Source organism: Hippocampus guttulatus, chromosome 19 (genome assembly GCF_054856545.1).
Source record: "Hippocampus guttulatus isolate MCC_2025c chromosome 19, RoL_Hgut_1.0, whole genome shotgun sequence".
Lineage (NCBI taxonomy): Eukaryota > Metazoa > Chordata > Actinopteri > Syngnathiformes > Syngnathidae > Hippocampus > Hippocampus guttulatus.
The window spans coordinates 3,684,228-3,702,938 of NC_141279.1; the positions used below are offsets into that span (position 1 = coordinate 3,684,228).

The 18,711-nt window shown below is 44.0% G+C and overlaps 1 protein-coding gene across 15 annotated transcripts; it reads left to right on the forward strand.

Annotated features, from left to right (window-relative positions):
- Positions 1-16: 16 nt before the first annotated feature.
- Positions 17-18,652, forward strand: usp22 (ubiquitin specific peptidase 22). 15 transcript variants are annotated; one of them, XM_086138495.1, is made up of 20 exons: positions 17-512; positions 3,356-3,488; positions 6,934-7,047; positions 7,811-7,912; positions 8,940-9,106; positions 9,223-9,385; positions 10,274-10,376; positions 10,796-10,954; positions 11,203-11,329; positions 11,424-11,515; positions 11,647-11,709; positions 11,864-12,013; positions 14,261-14,343; positions 14,444-14,485; positions 14,647-15,766; positions 15,861-16,033; positions 16,137-16,225; positions 16,302-16,348; positions 16,418-16,878; positions 17,343-18,652. In XM_086138495.1, exons 1-13 carry the CDS (start codon positions 393-395, stop codon positions 14,304-14,306), a joined length of 1,539 nt encoding a protein of 512 aa, XP_085994621.1. In that variant the 5' UTR covers positions 17-392; the 3' UTR covers positions 14,307-14,343; positions 14,444-14,485; positions 14,647-15,766; positions 15,861-16,033; positions 16,137-16,225; positions 16,302-16,348; positions 16,418-16,878; positions 17,343-18,652. The 15 variants fall into 15 exon arrangements, with proteins under 15 accessions (XP_085994621.1, XP_085994624.1, XP_085994623.1 ...); XM_086138498.1 differs by having other exon boundaries at positions 16,422-16,878; XM_086138497.1 differs by having other exon boundaries at positions 15,861-15,921; positions 16,005-16,033; positions 16,302-16,878.
- Positions 18,653-18,711: the final 59 nt, after the last annotated feature.

Genomic DNA, 18,711 nt, shown 5'->3' on the forward strand with positions numbered 1-18,711 from the left:
GTAGTAGTCGCCTCTGATTGGTCCGTCCTTATGAACTGGGTCGGTCCACACTCACCGTGAAAGCTACTGATGAAATTCCCACGCTAACCAACTTTAGCCAGTTTGCTAACATGTAATTAAGCGAATGTGGTTTAACTGCATTTATGGCACTGGAAATGATTCGAATTGACAGGTAATATGCTGGTTCCGAAACTGGAATTCGGAAATAATTGGCGCTGTTCTGTACGTGTCGGCGTAACTACAACCAGAACATGTCCAGTTAGCTATACCGCGGCGATTGGTGGATAACGAACCTGGCAAGCTAGCCAGTCACCCCGGGCTTTGGACTGGCTTGAGGCTTTTGAACAGGTTTCCTCGCCCAGTGGACAGCCGAGCCTGATGCTGTGATTACCATGAGTCCCGCGGGCTGCCCCCATGTCAACTGCTTCAAAGTGGACAACTGGAAGCAGAACCTGAGGGCTATTTATCAGTGTTTCGTATGGAGCGGTTCGGCCGAGACCAGGAAACGCAAGGTAACGAGAGACTGGGAAACGTAGTGGGTTCACTGAACGGAAGAGATGCGCGTGTATGTGTGTGAATGTGAACGTGAAAGGTCGTGTGCGTGCTTGTGGGCTCTAACCCCTTTCTTCGAGGTAAGAAAACAACACGCTAGATACACCAGTAGCAGAATGCCAGCAGGAACTCCCTAAAACATGACAATAAAACGGTCCTTTGTGTCCGACGTCTCTTTGCCTCAGAACTGCGCCTTCAAGCCATCTGTTCCCTGCAACAGCCTTTGCAGATGGGTCTTCCCTCGCTTTTCTGGCCATTCATAGGCTTTAAATAAACCATCCCATGACTCACCCTGCATGCACATCCTACAACCGAAATCTTGACCACATCTCTTGATTACAGTCATCAATCACCCTCTTGTTGACCTTTTTTTTTTTGCTTCTGCGGCTCACACATGTAGATTTGTTCACATTCAGGTCTTGTATCCAATGCGTTTGCATGCACATCCAAGGTGATGGAGAGCAAACAGCATCCCCGGCTGCGTATCTGGCTGGGATTAGAAGGAAAGTAGGAAAGGGGCAAGCGTACCAAAATAAGCAGAGTTAAAAATTTTCAAGTTCTCCCTCATCACCTAATTGCCGATTTCTTGACTCGTGCCGCCACCCCACCCAAAGACCAGGCTAGCTTGGCACTCCAGTGCTGCATGTGTCCCTTGGAGACAGGAAGGCCAACAGGCAGAATTTCACAGAAAAAAAACCAAAACACTAATACGTTATGTGTTTCATTGGGATGTTTGTTGACATGGGTGATGTATTATTGAGTTGTCGTTGGCACATATGTCTGTTACCTGAACACCAAAGGTGCATATGCCATTTGCCTATTCATATGTGAAGCATTTTGAACATCAAAACATATAGAAGAGTTAACCAAGCAGTTACTACATTTGGATCAGCATCGAAATACAACCATTAATTGACCACAAAATGATTGCTGAATAACCACCAAATAATTTAGAATTGTGATTCTCAACTGGTTTCGTTTAAAAAAAACAAATGCATGTATTTGTCTTGAGATTTTTTATATCTCTTTAGATCAATACAAAGGCGTGTTCACACATAGATTGTACGTTAATGAGTACCCGTGTTACTCACTTGTCCTTTCGCTACTAACTATTCTGCAAACAAATACAGTGCATCTCAGCCTTTAGTTAGCGGACATCATAGCTAGTAATGTGCTTTTGCGGGCATGTCAAACTCATTCGAAGCTGCATTTAAAAATGTAACGCACTGTAAATGTATTTTGAAAGGCTCTTTTTGAACCCCAAAATGCTTTGTTGTTTCTAAATTTTAGAAAATGGGTCGTGACTTTGCAACAATAGAAAGATGCGGGTATTATCGTGACCACATTTGAGAACCAGGCTTTAAAAAACAAAACAAAACAAAAACACTTGTTTCACTTAAAATTGTACACTTCTTTGGAATTCTCAACCTCTCAATACTAACTTGCCCGTGGCCCTCATGAGAACAAGCGCTGTAGAATACAAATGGATGCATAATTGTATATATATTGCATTTCATCTTCCATCACTCACCAAATGGTAGCCGTCCGCTTGTTTGTCCATCTAGATTTGGTGATGGGTCCAAACCTTACATTTGGCATTAAAATCAACATTGAGCCATGGCACTGTTGTTGTTGTTTTTTTGCCCTTGTCTTTCTCTCTCTCTCTCTCTTCTAGTCTCTCTCTCTCTCTCTCTTCTAGTCTCTCTCTCTCTCTCTCTCTTCTAGTCTCTCTCATCTGTATGCTCCAAGCACTCGCCGTCCACTGTCATCCCCATCACGTGTTGCCTGCAACCCGACTACAGCACTCCATCAGTCAGCGCAATAATGAATTGGCCATACAGTGAAGCAAAGTGCTGAATGACAACGGATGCAAGAATCGCACAAGACTGCAGCTGCTACATACACTCGTTTCCATTCTGTTCACTCGCTGCTTGACTTGTTTGCTGGCACACGCAGCCACAAGACGCAGGAAAAGATTACTGTACAAAAATGTGCTTCGTTTTCCATTTAATATTCAGCACATGGGGAGGGAATGGGAAAAGCTGCCTGCATGCATCAATTGTGTCACTGTGGTTAAAATGACTCTTATTTAGATAAAAATGGCCAGTTTTTGTCTTAGCAAAGGTACGCTTTTGCCCCCCCCCCAAAAAAAAAACAAAAAAACGAAGACCAGTAATCTAAAGCAGTCTGACTGCAATTGATATCTTCATTGTTGTAAGCATTATGGGAGCTTTAAATAAAATTTTAAAAAATCCATATCTGTTGGGCTCGACCCTTCACATTTCAAATTAGAGTTCCTAATGGACAACATCCATCTACTTTATTGCATTGGAAATTAAATATCGTAAATCAATGCCATAATAGAGGTCGATGCTATTATTTCAGATTATATTTTACATTTAAACTCATTTAGCGACACTATCATCCTTTGTGTTCTAATTAATGAATTTATTTGTCAAATATTAATTCATGCAGTTTATATTTATTCGAAAAACGGGATTAACTAAATCCATTTTTTTTTTTTTTTTTTTTTTTTTAATGCAGTGAAATGATTGAAGCATAATTGTGGTCCTCATTCTGTTGCGGTTGGCCAATAAAATGAACGCTCTCCGAACGTGAGGCGAGCTGCCCTTTCGCTGTGAGCATGTCAGAATATGTGTTCTCTATATAATTACAGTAATTGGACAAGCCAGTGCATTGGTGTTCATCAAGATGCCTCTCCAAGAGCGCGTTTTGAACTAGCACTTCACTAATCAGGCCATGTTCTCTGTTGTTTCTGCCTCTGTCTCCGCCCCCTTTTCAGGCCAAGTCGTGCATCTGCCACATGTGCGGCGCTCACCTCAGCAGACTCCACTCCTGCCTTTACTGCGTCTTCTTCGCCTGCTTTGCCAAAAAACACATCCATGAGCACGCCAAGAGCAAACGACATAACCTAGGTATGGTGTCCGCGCACTCGGATGTGAGCGGTTGAGTAGCCCGCGAGCCTGTTCTCAAAATAGGTCACCGGCGATGGGACATTTGTGGTTTTCGAGCAATCCTTTCCAAATGTTCATTTGAAACCGTAAACACCGGCAGAGATGTCGCGAAATGGTGTAGCGCGTTGACGTTGAGAAATCACCAACCTGAGCAGTGTCTTTTATGTAAATGAATATCATGAATTATTAAGAATCACATTATGAATGGTATTGGTTATTCTGCAAACACTGATGCAATATTCAAGCTGTGTCCACTCTCGACGGCGTATCAGGAGGGAACGCGTGTACTGCTTCAGTGTGCTTAAATTTTCAGCTCATCCAGGGTAAGAAGTTGGGGAACGTAACACCTCGGTAGTCACCACCGACAGCTAGCCGCGGAAACGTCACACGTAACATATACGCGCCCCGTTTCAGAAGCTCATGCTTGATAACGCTGTTAGCGGACGCTAATCAGTGCGTCCAAGCCGCTGCGCTGCTGAGAGTTTGGCTTTGACATGTCTTTAAAGCCAATTTTGAGTTAAAAAGATGCATGAGAGGAGCTGAGTTCATCAAAGGACTGTATAATCCGGCATCTCGGTGATGGGGCGCGGCCTCTCCGAGTGAAAATGCAACCAATATTGTTTTTATGGGAGCTTCCGTGTGTCGACCAGTCGCAAACCCATAAATCCTTTGCGCGCCCTGCGAGACACAAAAACAGTGTGTTTAAATGCGCTGTAATTCTTAATCCTCGCCGTATTTGGACAAAAGCATGTCGCCGTAAAATGTGTCTCATTTAACATGTTTTGAAAAAAAGTCACGTGAGATGCGGCTGTGACCCAAATGACCCCCTCATTACTACGCCTTCTTCATTTCCCATTGAAGTTCAAATTGAGTGTCGTGTTGTACTTGTGTCATAAATGCTGCTGAATGAAAATAACAACAATAATAATAATAATAATTACATGATGTGAAAAACAATTGTAAATAGCACTGCAATTTATCCCTTTTGTATTTATATTGCACTTAATTGAACGGTGTTTGTTTGTTTTTTCTTCTTTCTTCTTTCTACCCACATTCTTGCTGCTGGAGGCTGTAAATTTCCCCAGTGTGGGACAAATAAAGGATATCTTAATCTTAAAATGGTCGCACTTTGCGTTGCGACGAAAAATGCTACAAACTCAAGTTTCCAAAGAGTAATTGTCAATCATTGCCAATCGCATCATACGCCCGCCACTTCTCAAATGCAATTTCATTCTTTGGGTGTGAGATGTGTCACCACTGTAGATGAACATGCAGAGAAATTTAGGAGATGAAACGGATGGCGCTCAGGACATTGTTTTGCGTTGTAAATTATAAAAATGTGATCGTGTACAATAGCGCAAAACGTCAGCCAGTTTGCCTGCTCGTTCTAATCTCCTGGCGGTTCTCTTTTTGCTCTCGACATAACGGAATTAGTCTCTTGCAGCTGTAAGTTAAGAGCATCATACCGCAGTGTTGGGGGGGAGGGGGGGGGGGGTTGTCCGCGCGCCGCAGCAGAGACACCTCGGGTGTGCATGACAAAGCACACTTTGGCAGATGTTCAAAGTCATTTGGTAGCTTTCCTTATCCTTTTGGCTCGGGAAAACACCCCTTCTGGTCTGTTTCGGTGTTCCCCACGTGTGTAATTGGGCAAGTGTAATTGTGTGCCTAATTAGGTTAGCTGCCGCAAAAAAAAAAAAGAAAGAAAAAGTGTAACGGAGAAGAGAAAATGGGAGGAGGGCAGATCTCCATAGACTGTTGAGGAGGTAATTAAGTCATCTTAAACAAACCCTTTGGAATTAGCCTCCCGTTTAACAAAGCCCTTCCTCCCCCTCCTTCTCCTGAGCGCCTCTGCCGCTCCGTTGTCGCTTTCTCCACGTTGTCGTGTTTTCCGCGGATACACAAGCTTCCGCCCACGTCCCCAAAACAATCATTAATCTTGAATTGTTCGGGTAAATAGAAGCCTTTAAAGTGTCCTTAGATGTGAATGTCTTCTGAGTCTTGCGATTGGCTGACGACGACCAAGGTGTACCCCCCACCTCACCCCAAAGTCCTTCAGCTCACCGGTGGCCATAACGATGAGAAGCGCTATTGAAAATGGAGGAATAATCTGCTTCGGAGTCTCTCCCATTTGACTTTGGGCGGGAGTGAGTTCCAATGTGGACCACGTCGCTGCAACGTCTTTTTTATTGTCTTTCGACAATAAAGGTTTGTGAAATGTTGCGGCCAAGGATATTAATTATTATGAGAGCGTTTTGAACAAAGGTCTCCTGCGTGTTCAACAGAAAAAAAAGAATAGCCAGTTTTTACTCGACTTTGCTTCCACCTATTCCCTCAGTTCCCTGCATCAGAGCAGCGTTTCACATCAGCTGACTACTTTGTACCGTAGGGGGATGGTTGGTGGGTGGGTGGGGTCTGTCCTACTTTGTGCAAGGGTGGGAAACACTTTTTTGGAAGATCTCTTTGATATTCTGAATCATAAAAGGACTTTCCTGTCTTCCCATTTGTACCAACCAGAAGCATTCTCGTTCTCATTTTTCTCACTTCAAGATATATTCATCGACAATATGTGTGATTGCAGATTGCAGGACTGTAAAACGGTACCGCATAGGGAGAGACGTTTCTTTTCCATATTTAGGTATGAGGGGGGACAAAATATTAGAAATACTCCAGTATGATTCAGCGCACTTCGATGTGGTTGTAAATGTCACTCACAGCAATGAGCTCAAATTCAGACCACTTTGACGGTGTCCGTCAATTCCTAGCATCAAAGTAAAGACAATCCTATCTAATCTCATTAGATTCGGACTATGTACTGTACAATGGCTGTACTTCATCCTCTCCCTCCTGCCCTCAGCCGTACCTTCTCTGCAACCCCCCCCCCCCCCCCCCCCCACCTGCAGAGGATCACACCATCAGCCAAAGGAAGCTGAAGGCCAGGTTGTCATGGCGACAGCAAACAAGGCAATGATTGGAAGCACAGGTTCAGTTCGGCATTTGTGAAATTTCTCGAGAAAGAGAGGACACCTCCTCTTTCAGCGCACTCATCACCTTTTGACTCCTCTTTGCTCTCGCCGCCACGCCCGGGCGCCACCTCCGCCATTACTAGGATGGTGTTAACAGATAGCAGATATGTCCGCTGATAAATCCATTCTACTTGGCACTGCAATGCCATAGCAACATTGCCTGAATAGGGGGGGGGGGGGAACAAGAGATGAATCATCGAGCGGCTCATACGGCTCGCACTGACTCACAGCCCTCCATTAGCCTCTGACAAACAAAATAGATAAACTGTGAGAGCAACCTTGCATTTCAATAAAATGAAAGCGAAAACGCTCCCTTGTGCATTTTTTTTTTTTTTTTTTTTTTGGCTTCTTTTTCTCATCCTCTCCTTGTCTTGACTTTGCAGCTATTGACTTGCTCTATGGGGGGATTTACTGCTTCATGTGCCAAGACTACATTTACGACAAAGACATGGAACAGATTGCCAAAGAGGAACAAAGGAAAGCCTGGAAAATGCAAGGTCTGGAAGCACATTCACTCACATTTCATCGCAGCTCAGGGTGAAAAGATCACCCCCCCCCCTTCAAAAAAATATGTTCCCGTTCAGCTCAGAATGGTTAATTAGCGTCTACACCGCGTTTCAAATTCTGCACATTTTGTTTGGGAATGTCGTGTTCCCAGATTCATGTCACTGAAGGGGGAAGAAAGAAAATCAGGAGGTTGTTTCAGCATTATTAAGCAAGGATTGCTAAAAATGAGCTATGAGAGAGAGACGTACAGAGAGAGAAAAACTCATGGTGTGGCCACCATGCTGAAATGTCAATCCAATTCAACCTGTGGAGCATCCATTTCAAGAAAATCATCGCATGGCAGCATACCTCTGGACACATTTTTGCTCCCCAAATTTAGAGAAGCAGAAACTCTCCGTACACACGTACAAGTTCGATAGCTAAGCATGTGTTTAAAAAATGCTAATATCATTTGATTTTGAATGGCGCTTCTCCGTGAACAGGTAGGCTCATCAGAAAGGAATTTGTTTATTCACAGAAACATGAAAAATGTATTTCGCTTTTCTTTATTTTTTTTTAAATATGTGTTAAAAATTGGACAAAATTGATGCAAAGTTGATGAACCTGAAATGTGTTATGTTTTTCACTGCTTATCCCCCACTGGCACCTTGAAAAAAATGAAAACCAGCATCTGCATAAAAAATGTGCACCACGGTCTAGTTGAGGTTGATAGATTGAAAAAGACTTTTTGGATGCCCGTGTGGTGGTTTGCAGGCGTAGGTGAGAAGTACTTGTCATGGGAGCCCACCAAGAGGGAGCTGGACCTTCTCCGCCACAATCCCAAGAGGAGGAGAATCACCTCCAACTGCACTATTGGTTAGCGACGCTCTCGAAATGTACATATGAAGCGCGTACGCCGTGACCCACTTTCTCACTTGTCTTTATTTTTACTTCACAGATGAAAGGCTAATTATGCTGCATATGCACAAATGTTGCATGAGGGGGGAAAAAAACGTGTCAGCTATATATCCATATATATCGAGTTTTATGGCATTGATATTTTTGATAATATTAACATTTAGGCTAGTCCGTCCCGATTAAAACTGAGCCTTATAGTTGCAGAAAGCCCATAGGCAGGATCACCTTAAAATTGTAGAATTTCTGAATTTGAAAATCTATATATAATCAGTCAATGCTTGGACATATAACAAAATCATGTGATTTAAAGTCAGAATTTAAAATAACTCAAATTATTTTGCATATACAAAAGTATTTAGAATATGACGACATAACGTCTTAATTTAAGCAAAATTAAATTAAAAAATTTTGAAAAATAATCTTAATTACAGTGAGAATTGATGGATAAATGATATCAATGTTTTTCTTTTTTTAAATATCTGTAATTTCGATCAGTAGGAAAGAAGTGAAATCCTCCTGTCTAGAACAACACAGAATAAAAGGGCAGGCGGCAGCCAGAAATAGCAACCCGAGGCTAACAAGCAGCGAATCCACTCTGACTCCGGCAAATGAGCAAATCCAACAAGCCCTCTAACCAACCTCGAGCAACGTCTTTTTGGGTGACGGGAGCACGAACGCTTCAGTCAAGAATCGAGGAGTGGGTCCCATTGAGGAGTCAACCTGTCAATCTCGTGCGCTGTTTCAGCCTAGTTTCCACTTTTTGGGGCTCGTGTTTAGTTTGAAGTTGTACGAGCCAGTTGAGTCTTCGCCATTACAAAGCAAATGTGTTGCTTGAAGATAAAACCGTTGTACATGCATGCACCGCCGCAGACCAAAATGCGACTTAGGCCAGGTCCGCAAAAATGATTGCAAATGACGAAGGCTGATTTTGTGTGTATCATTTTTGGTGCAGCCTCACATTCTGTGTCCCTTCCTCTGTTTCCAGGCCTACGCGGTCTGATCAACCTTGGCAACACATGCTTTATGAACTGCATTGTCCAGGCGCTAACACACACACCGCTGCTGCGGGATTTTTTCCTGTCCGACCGACACAAATGTGAAATGCAGAGCAACTCCTGCTTAGTGTGTGAAATGTCGCAACTCTTTCAGGAGGTACCTTTTTCTTTTTTCTTTTTATTAGATTTTTTTTTGTATCTCAGCTAAGAAATTATTTGGAGGTGTGGAGGAGCACATCTCAATTGCTGACAGCGCACATGGTACTTCGCTAGTTCTACTCAGGCCATCGTTCACCCCACATCCCGTTCCGTCTGCTCCACCTGGTGTGGACTCACGCCCGTCACCTGGCTGGCTACGAGCAACAGGACGCACACGAGTTCCTCATCGCTGCACTGGATGTACTACACAGGCACTGCAAAGGTCAGTCTGATTCTTGTAAGTTATTTTGTAAACCCTCTTTCATGTCAGTAGGATGTAAAATGAAATCCTTGGTATCCACATTTCGAAGTTGAAGCTATCTGATTCTTTTTTTCTTCTTTTTGATTTAAGCAGTCATGACGCATATCCAAAATGTGCCGCCCCAAGAGCAAAAAAATAGAAGTGAGTGAGGCTAAATTAGTTGCACTTCTTAGCTACAACCAGCAGAGGCACTCTTGATTCAGTCTCAACGAGATGACGCTTAACAAGAAGAAAAGGTGTCAGCTATATATCCATACATGTGCCCAAATGGTGGCATTTTGCCCCTAAAATTTGAAACAGTGCAAGTAGATTGCAGATATACAGTATATATTTTTTGGAATTATTCTTTAATATGTTTGGATGCTGACAAACTCCGACACTGCAGCGCAATTGTCAGTAATATCATGAAAATGAGTGGTCATGTCAAGATTGACACAATCGTGCAATACATCTTGATTTCGAGAAGTCGAATTACAGTGTGCACCCCTAAAGTTTCAAGTTAGGGGCCACCGTGCTCCTTGTAAATAAAAGGTTAGTCTGGAGGTCATAACTCATGAAACAATCCTCTAGAAAATGGGGGTAAAAAAGGATTTATACTGTCATTCGCCTCTGATACCTGCAAAACTTAAAATCAAACAAAATATTCCTACAAGCATCAAGGATGATAAAAACTAGAGAGAAAAAATCACAATGAAAATAGTGAAAAAGAAGCAGATGCAGAACAAATAGGAGAGGAAGGACGGAAGATGAGCTGGGACTGTGAAACTGGTGGATAATCTAAGTGACAGTTGATCAGCCTGATGGGTTTGTGTGTCCCCACTTTATAAGCAGCCCGCCGGTGTGCTTTTGTGTGTGTTCATCCAGATGACAATGGGAAAAAAGCCAACAACCCAAACCATTGTAACTGCATCATTGACCAAATCTTCACAGGGGGCCTGCAGTCTGATGTCACCTGCCAAGTCTGCCAGTAAGTGTGTGTTTGGGCTTTGTGTAGTTGCCCCTCACTTGCACATTGCACGTCAGCACACAGGCACAGTCTCCTGCAGCAGAGAGAAAACTCTTTCAAATTGAACGGTAGCTCTACCTGGTGGTCAGAAACTTCCTGGGCTCTTCCTGCTGATAACGCACATATTGGTCATTTCCACAGATGCCAATTGAAACAGGATACAAGTATTCGCCATTCTTTTTTTTCTTTTATTTAGTTTTTTTTTTGGGGGGGGGGGGAATACATTTACCTCCTTTTCTGAGTTACTCAAAAAACCTTTTGCGATACAAGAGTGCTGGTTGGTGTCATCTTAAATCGCGCACTTCGAGATGGCCGCCTCCACTTGAGTGTGTCGGCATGCTGGTGTTCCAAGCCATTCTGTGTCTCCATCCTCCTTCCAGCGGTGTCTCAACAACCATAGACCCATTCTGGGACATCAGCCTGGACCTGCCGGGCTCCTCCACTCCCTTCTGGCCGCTAAGTCCCGGCGGAGATGGCTCGACGCTAAACGGAGAGAGTCACGCCACTGGAGCCACGACACTGACAGACTGCCTACGAAGGTAGCCTGGGTTTGCTTTGATTATTGTTGCACATAAAATTGGAAAGGAGAAGAAAAACACCCGAGGAAATCAGTGCAAGAACTGTTTTAAGTTAACATTTGTCCATATCCGCGGAATTATGTCTTCGATGGTATTTACTATCTCTGATGCTGTCGATCCACAACCATTTTCATGAATTAAATTTGCACTCGTCACAGAGTGGCATCATCGCCAACAGACTTATCAGTCTCACCTTTTTCTTCGCTTAGGTTCACAAGACCAGAGCACCTGGGCAGCAGCGCCAAGATCAAGTGCAGCGGTTGCCACAGTTACCAGGAGTCCACCAAGCAGCTGACCATGAAGAAGTTGCCCATTGTGGCCTGCTTTCACCTCAAAGTAGGAGCTGTCTTTTTCAACACGGTTCCCAACTGCTTGACATCCTGTTTGTATGGTATTGTATTGTATTGTGCGTGTGTGTGTGTGTTTGCAGCGATTTGAGCACTCTGCCAAACTACGGCGAAAGATCACGACGTACGTCTCTTTCCCTTTGGAGCTGGACATGACGCCATTTATGGCCTCCAGGTGAGAGCTGTTCAATCTGTTCTGGATCACCGAATTGTGACACCTTTCCACAGATATCCGCCTCCTCCTTATTTATTCCGACTCATTAAGAATTCCCTGAATATGAAATAATATTCCGTTGTGCGTTTCAGTAAAGAGAGCAGGATGAACGGCCAGTACCAGCAGACTGTGGAGCCCTTCAACAACGACAATAAGTAAGCTATTAAGCGGCAAACTGCAACTCAATTTCCCCATTGAAATGAAGTGAATTCCGGATCCATACTATCTCTTAATTCCGACTCTTTCAAAAAAAAAAAATAATTCCCATCCTGCTGATGTGACACTTCTCCCACCTGCTGTCTCAATCAGATACAGCCTTTTCGCTGTAGTCAACCACCAGGGAACACTAGAGAGCGGCCACTACACCACTTTCATCAGGCAGCACAAGGACCAGTGGTTCAAGTGTGACGACGCCATCATCACCAAGGCCAGCATCGAGGCCGTGCTGGACAGTGAAGGGTGAGCCCCCGCGAATCCACCGCCGCATCTTGGCAATATTCCGTCACTTTTTGCATCGTATTTGATTTGAATACAATCGAGCCTGGCATTTTTCCTGGTTCGGTATTCAGGAATTGGTCCATTTGCAGAATGGGAACCAATCATATTTTATTTGCTGGAGAGGGGGGGGGGGGGTAAATAAATAAATAACTCAACTACTTGCTGTTTTTGTTGATGTAAATTGCGTTGAAAACTTGTGACGGCACAACCTAAAAACTGCCCTGGGAGTGGGCACCACCGGGTGTCAGTCTTGTAGTCACCCAGAATGGTTCCACGACCCACTTTTAGGTCCCGACCCACCGGTTGAGAATCACTCGAATACACCGCATTGATTGTGTTGTTTTTCTCTCCAGGTACCTTTTGTTTTACCATAAACAGTTCCTGGAGTACGAATAGCGCAGCCCGCACACAAGCCCCGACGCACTACTGCAACTAACATTTCCACTGGAATTCAGGACGCACGCAGCAACAATCTGCTGGTTGTAAATCTGCCAAGCCGGTCTGCACGTGGAGGTCGGAACTGACCGGTAGCCATCATCAACGTTAAACTCCTCCCTTGCTTTCTTATTTTCGGACGGATTTTTGGACTTGATTCTGAATACCGTTTTTTACCTACGGCGTCCTAAAGCAGGGGTGGGGAACCTATTAATGCTCTGGGCTGCTATGCAATTGTAAAAACCTCAGAGGAACAGTTTATCTCCAAACTCGCAGCATTAAAAATGTCTTCGTATAGCCCAAAACGACTTTAAAGGGATATGCAATCTTCCCGGATGTCGGCAAAAAAAAAAAAAAAAAAAAAAAAAAAGCTCTCTTGATATTCATCGATCAGAATACACAAAGGATCAAAAATTACCTCCCCCTACACACACACACGGCTATCTCCACTTGTCACAAATTGCTCAATTTTGAGTGGCTCTGTAATTTCGTACGTGACGGTCAGGCAGGCACTTAGAGAGGCCCGATTATTGGTGTATAAGTCAATTTTCCAAAAGCTTCCCCACCCCTCTGCTAAATGCTTGTAAATGTCAAACGGCAACGAACTGCTTCTATCTGAAGGCAAGGCTCTTTTTTTTTTTTTTAAATGGTTACTTTTTAAAACAAAGTCATTTGAATTCACAAGCATACCACGTGTCACATAGTAGCCTATACACACACGCAGTCTCGAAATGACCAAATATTGTCAGTCGTTTTATGCATTTTTCAGTGCACTGCAGAAGAAGAAAAGAAAAAAAAATCAAGGAGCAAACATCTCCTTACAAGTTGTCTGATAAACATTATACAGTTGTTTATTTATGTCACTTGTGAGGTTTTTCTTTTGTCGGTCAACGACATCGGAAGCTTCGGTTCCGCCGGATGTTTCCACCTCTATTGCTGCTTCCAACGGTTGCAGGGGCGGATGTTACTCAGTAAATATTATATTTTTATATCAATACTGTAATTCAAAAAGGATTCGTTTACAGATTTTTTTTTTTTTTTTTGCATTCACTTTCACGTCGTCCGTCCGTGTTTCATTGTGCCGTGTTGTTTGATATACGCAAAAAAAAAAAGAGCTAACTACACCCACCTGAAAATGCTGCTATGGCAGCTTTGTGTTTAGTTGGAATAGCTGGGGGGGGGGGGGGGGGGGGTTGTTTTGTTTTTGTTTTTTTGGGGGGAGGGGGGTGGGGTTGTGTGAAGTTTTCTTTATAAGTACATAAGTCTCGGGCAGTTTAGAAACATACTGTATATTCATGTTCAAGGTATGTGCTTGTGGTTAAATGCAAAAATAAGAACCATTATGGGATGTATCCTCAGAATAGTACAGTATGTACAAAGGATCACAAATTGATTCTGCAGTGTATTATTGTTGGCTGCATGTTTGTGTGCGTGGGTGTGCGTGGGTGCGTCTTCATCACAAGAAAAAGACTGCGGGGAAAATAACTGGTTGTTAAAAAAAAGAAAAAATGTGGTCTTGTGTGTTTAAAGGGTTTGTATGCACGTGTGGTGCGCGTGCGTATGTTGTGTGTGTTTGTGTACTGAATCAGTACTTGAGTTCAGCATGCTGCCCAAGCTGAATATTCTTCTTTTTTTTTTTCATTTTTCCTTCTTTTCACACGTTGAAGATGTATGTAAAGTATATAAATGTACAGTTTGTACGTAAGAGACAAGATGGTGAAACCTCCATATTGATTTTTTTTTTTTTTTGTTCTTCTATGTCGCTGGATTCAGCCACGGGAGTCGAAACGGTGTCTTGACCTGTGAAGTCATTCCTTGAATACAAAATGACTGCAAAGACTGGACGCACACTGATGGCAAGACACTCAAATAAAGAACAACAACAACAAAAAAAAAAATCTATCTGTAATATACTTTTGTCTTTGTGATTTTGTATCCCTGCCACGTCTGCTGCAGTTGTCCTGCAGAGGGTCGCGGGGAGCTAGATGTCAAAGCAAGGTAGAATTATCCGAACTGATTCCTCGCGATTGGCCTGAGCCATTCGAAGATGTCAAGCGAGCGTTTTTCCGTCCTCATGAACAAGACAGATAAACGGTTCTTCCAAAATGCCTTGCACTGCAATTTGTTAACGGTCTCTTTTGTCTCTCTCTGTTTGGCAGGCAACGAACATCCTTGATGCCAAAGACCAAGAGACCAAATTTATTCCCCAAGAGGTTTTAGTCACACTGGTACAAAATCCAAAACGTGTCAAATGTATTGACTCAAATTGTGGTGGTTGAAAAAGTCTATTTCGTGCATTTGACCTCTGTTGCGAACCAAAATAGCACAAAGAAATCCCTCAGATGAATTTAGGGAGCTGCAAAGGAGTTCCCTTCAAAAGTATAACATGATTGAAGATATTAAATTACATGTCTTCATCTCCTTTTTCAGTTGACAAAAATTGTCAATATGATTGCAGAATTATAATAGTTTTTTTTTCTACCAACACAGGCTGCGCCATTTTTGGTGAAACCAAAAAATGTTGTAATTACCATTCGCCGCCACCAGATAGCAGCAAAGCACTCTTTTCTATTAAACTTGACTATTGTCTGACAAAATGAAGCTGAGACGCTCCTATCAACATTGCAGCACCAAAGCAGCAGGTAGGTGAGTTTTCAGTCAATAATGTACGATTTGGAATTATTTTTCAACTCATCCCAGGAAGAACAGCCTTATTGTAATTGCATTTTCTATACTACCATTCTTGCTGCTTATTGATGCACTCTCAATAACCTGAAGTGAACAAGTCTCAGTTATCCCACCATTGACTCATCATGTACCTCCAATGCGGAGGTGTGAGATACGTTCCGTGTCCAGGGGGGATACCGATTTTGCATCACGGCATGGTGTAGTAGCACAGCTTGTTGGTCGTACGCCATCGGTGCTGCGGTAGGTGCCCTATTGTTGCTGCCCACCGTGATGGGATCGGTAGCAGTGGACGCACACGCAGGTCTTAGTGGGGCTGGACTCATCTGACGGCTCAGTAGCACCTCTTGCATGTGCCATGAGATCTGTCAGTATGAAATCGTGTCTAAATTACAGGACGCCCAAAAAGGAATATCATTCGTATCATCACACTAACCTTTGCCCTTTGAACATTCTTCTTCGTCGACGACTATAACTCCTTGATATCGCCGCCTCGTGGATGGAGTCTGAACAGAGGTGCCAAAAGCACCGTTTGCGAGGAAGCGGAAGGCCGGATACTAAAACAATATGCGCTAATTCAACCACGTTACTACGGTACGTAAAAGTTTTTTAAAAAACTGAAAGGTTTGTCAAGGCAATTTCATTATAACTGCTGTTATTCTTCCTACTCACACCCTGTAACAAGCAGAAGTACAGCTATTCAACACTCCCATAAAATAAGGACTGAAAAAAGGACAAACTGACTTGTCGTGAGTACAAATGCATTTTTATTGTAATTTGTATCCATCCCTCAAACCAGCGAGTTTGTGACCGACTACCGCACGGCCGTCAGCGGCATCCGGCCGAAAGACATCGCAGAGGGTGAGGCCACGTGCGAGTTTTGCTCATTCGGTCAAAAGGCGCCCCACTCCCCGAAAAAAAAAAAAACATTGTAAATGTCAAAGTATTTGTCTCTGAATTCCAGGCGAGGATGTCGCGACCGTGCGCAAGGAAGTTGCTGACATCCCGCACGGGAGAATCGTGGTGGGCCACGCGATACACAATGACTTCAAGGTAACCGGATAGCTCCGAAATCTGCCAGCAAATGCTTTGCTGTGCTCTGGTGACATTTCCTCGTCATCTCTTTCAGGTCTTGCTCCTGGATCACCCCAAAAAGAAAATCCGAGACACTCAGAAGTATAAACCTTTCAAGAAAATGACCAGGGTGCCGTACAAAGTCAAACGCAATCTTGTCGTCATTGTCAGACAGAAAGTTAGCGATTGAAGAGGAGGAGGAGGAGGAGGATGATGATGATGATTGCTCCTCCTCGCGTGGTGGGATGCCTCCAAGTGGCGCGAGGGGGGAACGCCGGGGCTCTTGGGCCCCAGTTGCGGCTAAATGCCCACCAGCCGGCGGGGGAGGAGGCGCCCAGGGCTCACCCCGCTGGAACGGAGGGAAGTGGGAGTAGCCGCCCCACAACCCTCCTTAAACAAAAATCAGGCGAGGGCCCTTCCGGGGCCCGCACTGAGTGTGAACCTCGCGGGGCACCAGCGAGAGTCGTACCGGGTGTGGGACCCGGGAGGGGGGGCAAGTCCCTGACGGGGGCCGATTGCCCAGGAAGGAAGGAAGGAAGGATGATTGCTCCTTTCAGACAAAGCGGCCCTCCCTTCGTGTGCTTTGTGAAGCAGTTCTCAATGTCAAGGTCCAACAAGGTGAACATTCCTCGGTGAGTTGTCAACGTCTGCACGATAAGGGGCCGCAAGGTCTGAATGCCAAAAATCACTCCCGTGTCATGTGATGCACCAAAGTTCATTCGTTTGTTCTGTCTTTTTTTTTCTTCCTTCCTTCCTATGTTTCTTTTATTTTGGGTGTTTGAATCCATTTCTTTCCAGATGTCCAAATATTCACCTCACATTGCCCCAAGTTCCTGCTTTTTACCAATTCCATATCGACCACGGTGGCTTCAAAATGGAGCTCATGCTTCCATTCGGGCTGAGAAGTGAATCAAATGAATGTGCTTTTATTTTTGTCAAGGTCCTCTTGTTTGTTAGTTAAAAAAGAATAATGAACGTAACCTGCCGTGCAATAACTGTCAGCGTTATTATCCACGCATCGTGGCGCGCAGTCCCTCCAGAAGTGCCCGCCGCGCACGAGTCCCGCTCTAAGGTGTCCGTTGTTGCCACGTTGCAGGTCCAGGATGCGCAGGCCGCCATGAGGCTGTACACGCTGGTGAAGAAACGGTGGGAAGCCGACATCAAGGAGAGTGCGGCGGAGAGATGCCAAAAGCGCAAGCCCAAGGCTCCCGAGAACGGCAAAACGCGGCCTGGCGCAGGTTCGTCTTCTTAAGGTGAAAAGGACTCGCGATGGTCTGTGTTGCTTGATCCTGAAACCGAGTCGTGACTGAGGACATTTTTCCCGATGGGCTTATGAGGGGAAAGACCCCCAAACAAAGAAGGATAAAAAGAACACCAACGAAGCAACTCACTCGAGTTGCAGCTCGGCAACACAAGTGAGCAGAGAGCACAGAAAGACACATTTTTTTGTCGCGAAGCGACCTCCCTTCCCTTAAAACTAATGAAAGGAAGGTGATGGTTTCTTTCGCAACGCCGCCAAGAAGGACCCTCAGGAGGGCTACAGGACCCTCATTGACCAGCAGGCGGTCTACATCCACCCTTCCAGTGCTTTGTTCAATCGCCAGCCTGAATGGTGAGCGGAGGGAGGCGGCGAGGGGGTTCAAATTGTTTTTTTCTCTGAAATATTTGTCAGGTATTTTAAAACGAGACTATTTAGATTTTCCAAAACAAATATGAAATGTGATTCATTTCCTCTTATGGAAATTGGAAACTGTTGTATGGAAAAATATTTGTTTGCATTTTTATATTGCTTATATTTTCCGGTTTTGTGTTTTATTTGATGGCATCTCATACATATTCGGAATAATAAAAAACAACTGCAGTTGACTTACCTCATTTACGTGCTACACATCTTTTTAATGTCACTTTTTTCAAGATAAAATTCTCAGCTTTTTTTTCATAAACATGTTTTGCCTCGATTGGACATCTGTAATATTTTATTTTTAATGGGGTGACCGCATTCCCTTTTCGTCCTCGGGGTTGTCTACCACGAGTTGGTGCTGACCACCAAGGAGTACATGCGCGAGGTGACCACCATCGACCCGCTCTGGCTGGTGGAGTTTGCGCCCGCTTTCTTCAAGGTGTTCGACCCGACGCGCCTCGGCAAGCAGAAGAAGCAGCAGCGCCTGGAGCCGCTCTACAACCGCTACGAGGAGCCCAACGCCTGGAGGATCTCCAGAGCCTTCAGGCGACGCTGACCACTTTTTTTTTTTTTTTGCCAGGGAAGTCGCTGTGCTCACTTGACACTTTATTCCCGTCTGGATTTTATTTTTTATTTTTTAAATGACAGTAAATTTATGTTTGTGAGAAAATGCTTATTTGATTTGGCAAGAGTAAAAAACAAGGATGGCATCCAAAAAGTTTTTTTTTCTGTGAATATTAATTTGTTATGGTTCTTTCAGTCTATAAAATGATACATAATGACA

Coding starts and splice junctions, on each gene's coding strand:
- usp22 (XM_086138494.1), top strand. CDS start 393: ATGAGTCCCGCGGGCTGCCCCCATGTCAACTGCTTCAAAGTGGACAAC. Junction 9,107..9,222: donor TGTCGCAACTCTTTCAGGAG/GTACCTTTTTCT, acceptor GTACTTCGCTAG/TTCTACTCAGGCCATCGTTC. Junction 11,330..11,423: donor TGGCCTGCTTTCACCTCAAA/GTAGGAGCTGTC, acceptor GTGTGTTTGCAG/CGATTTGAGCACTCTGCCAA.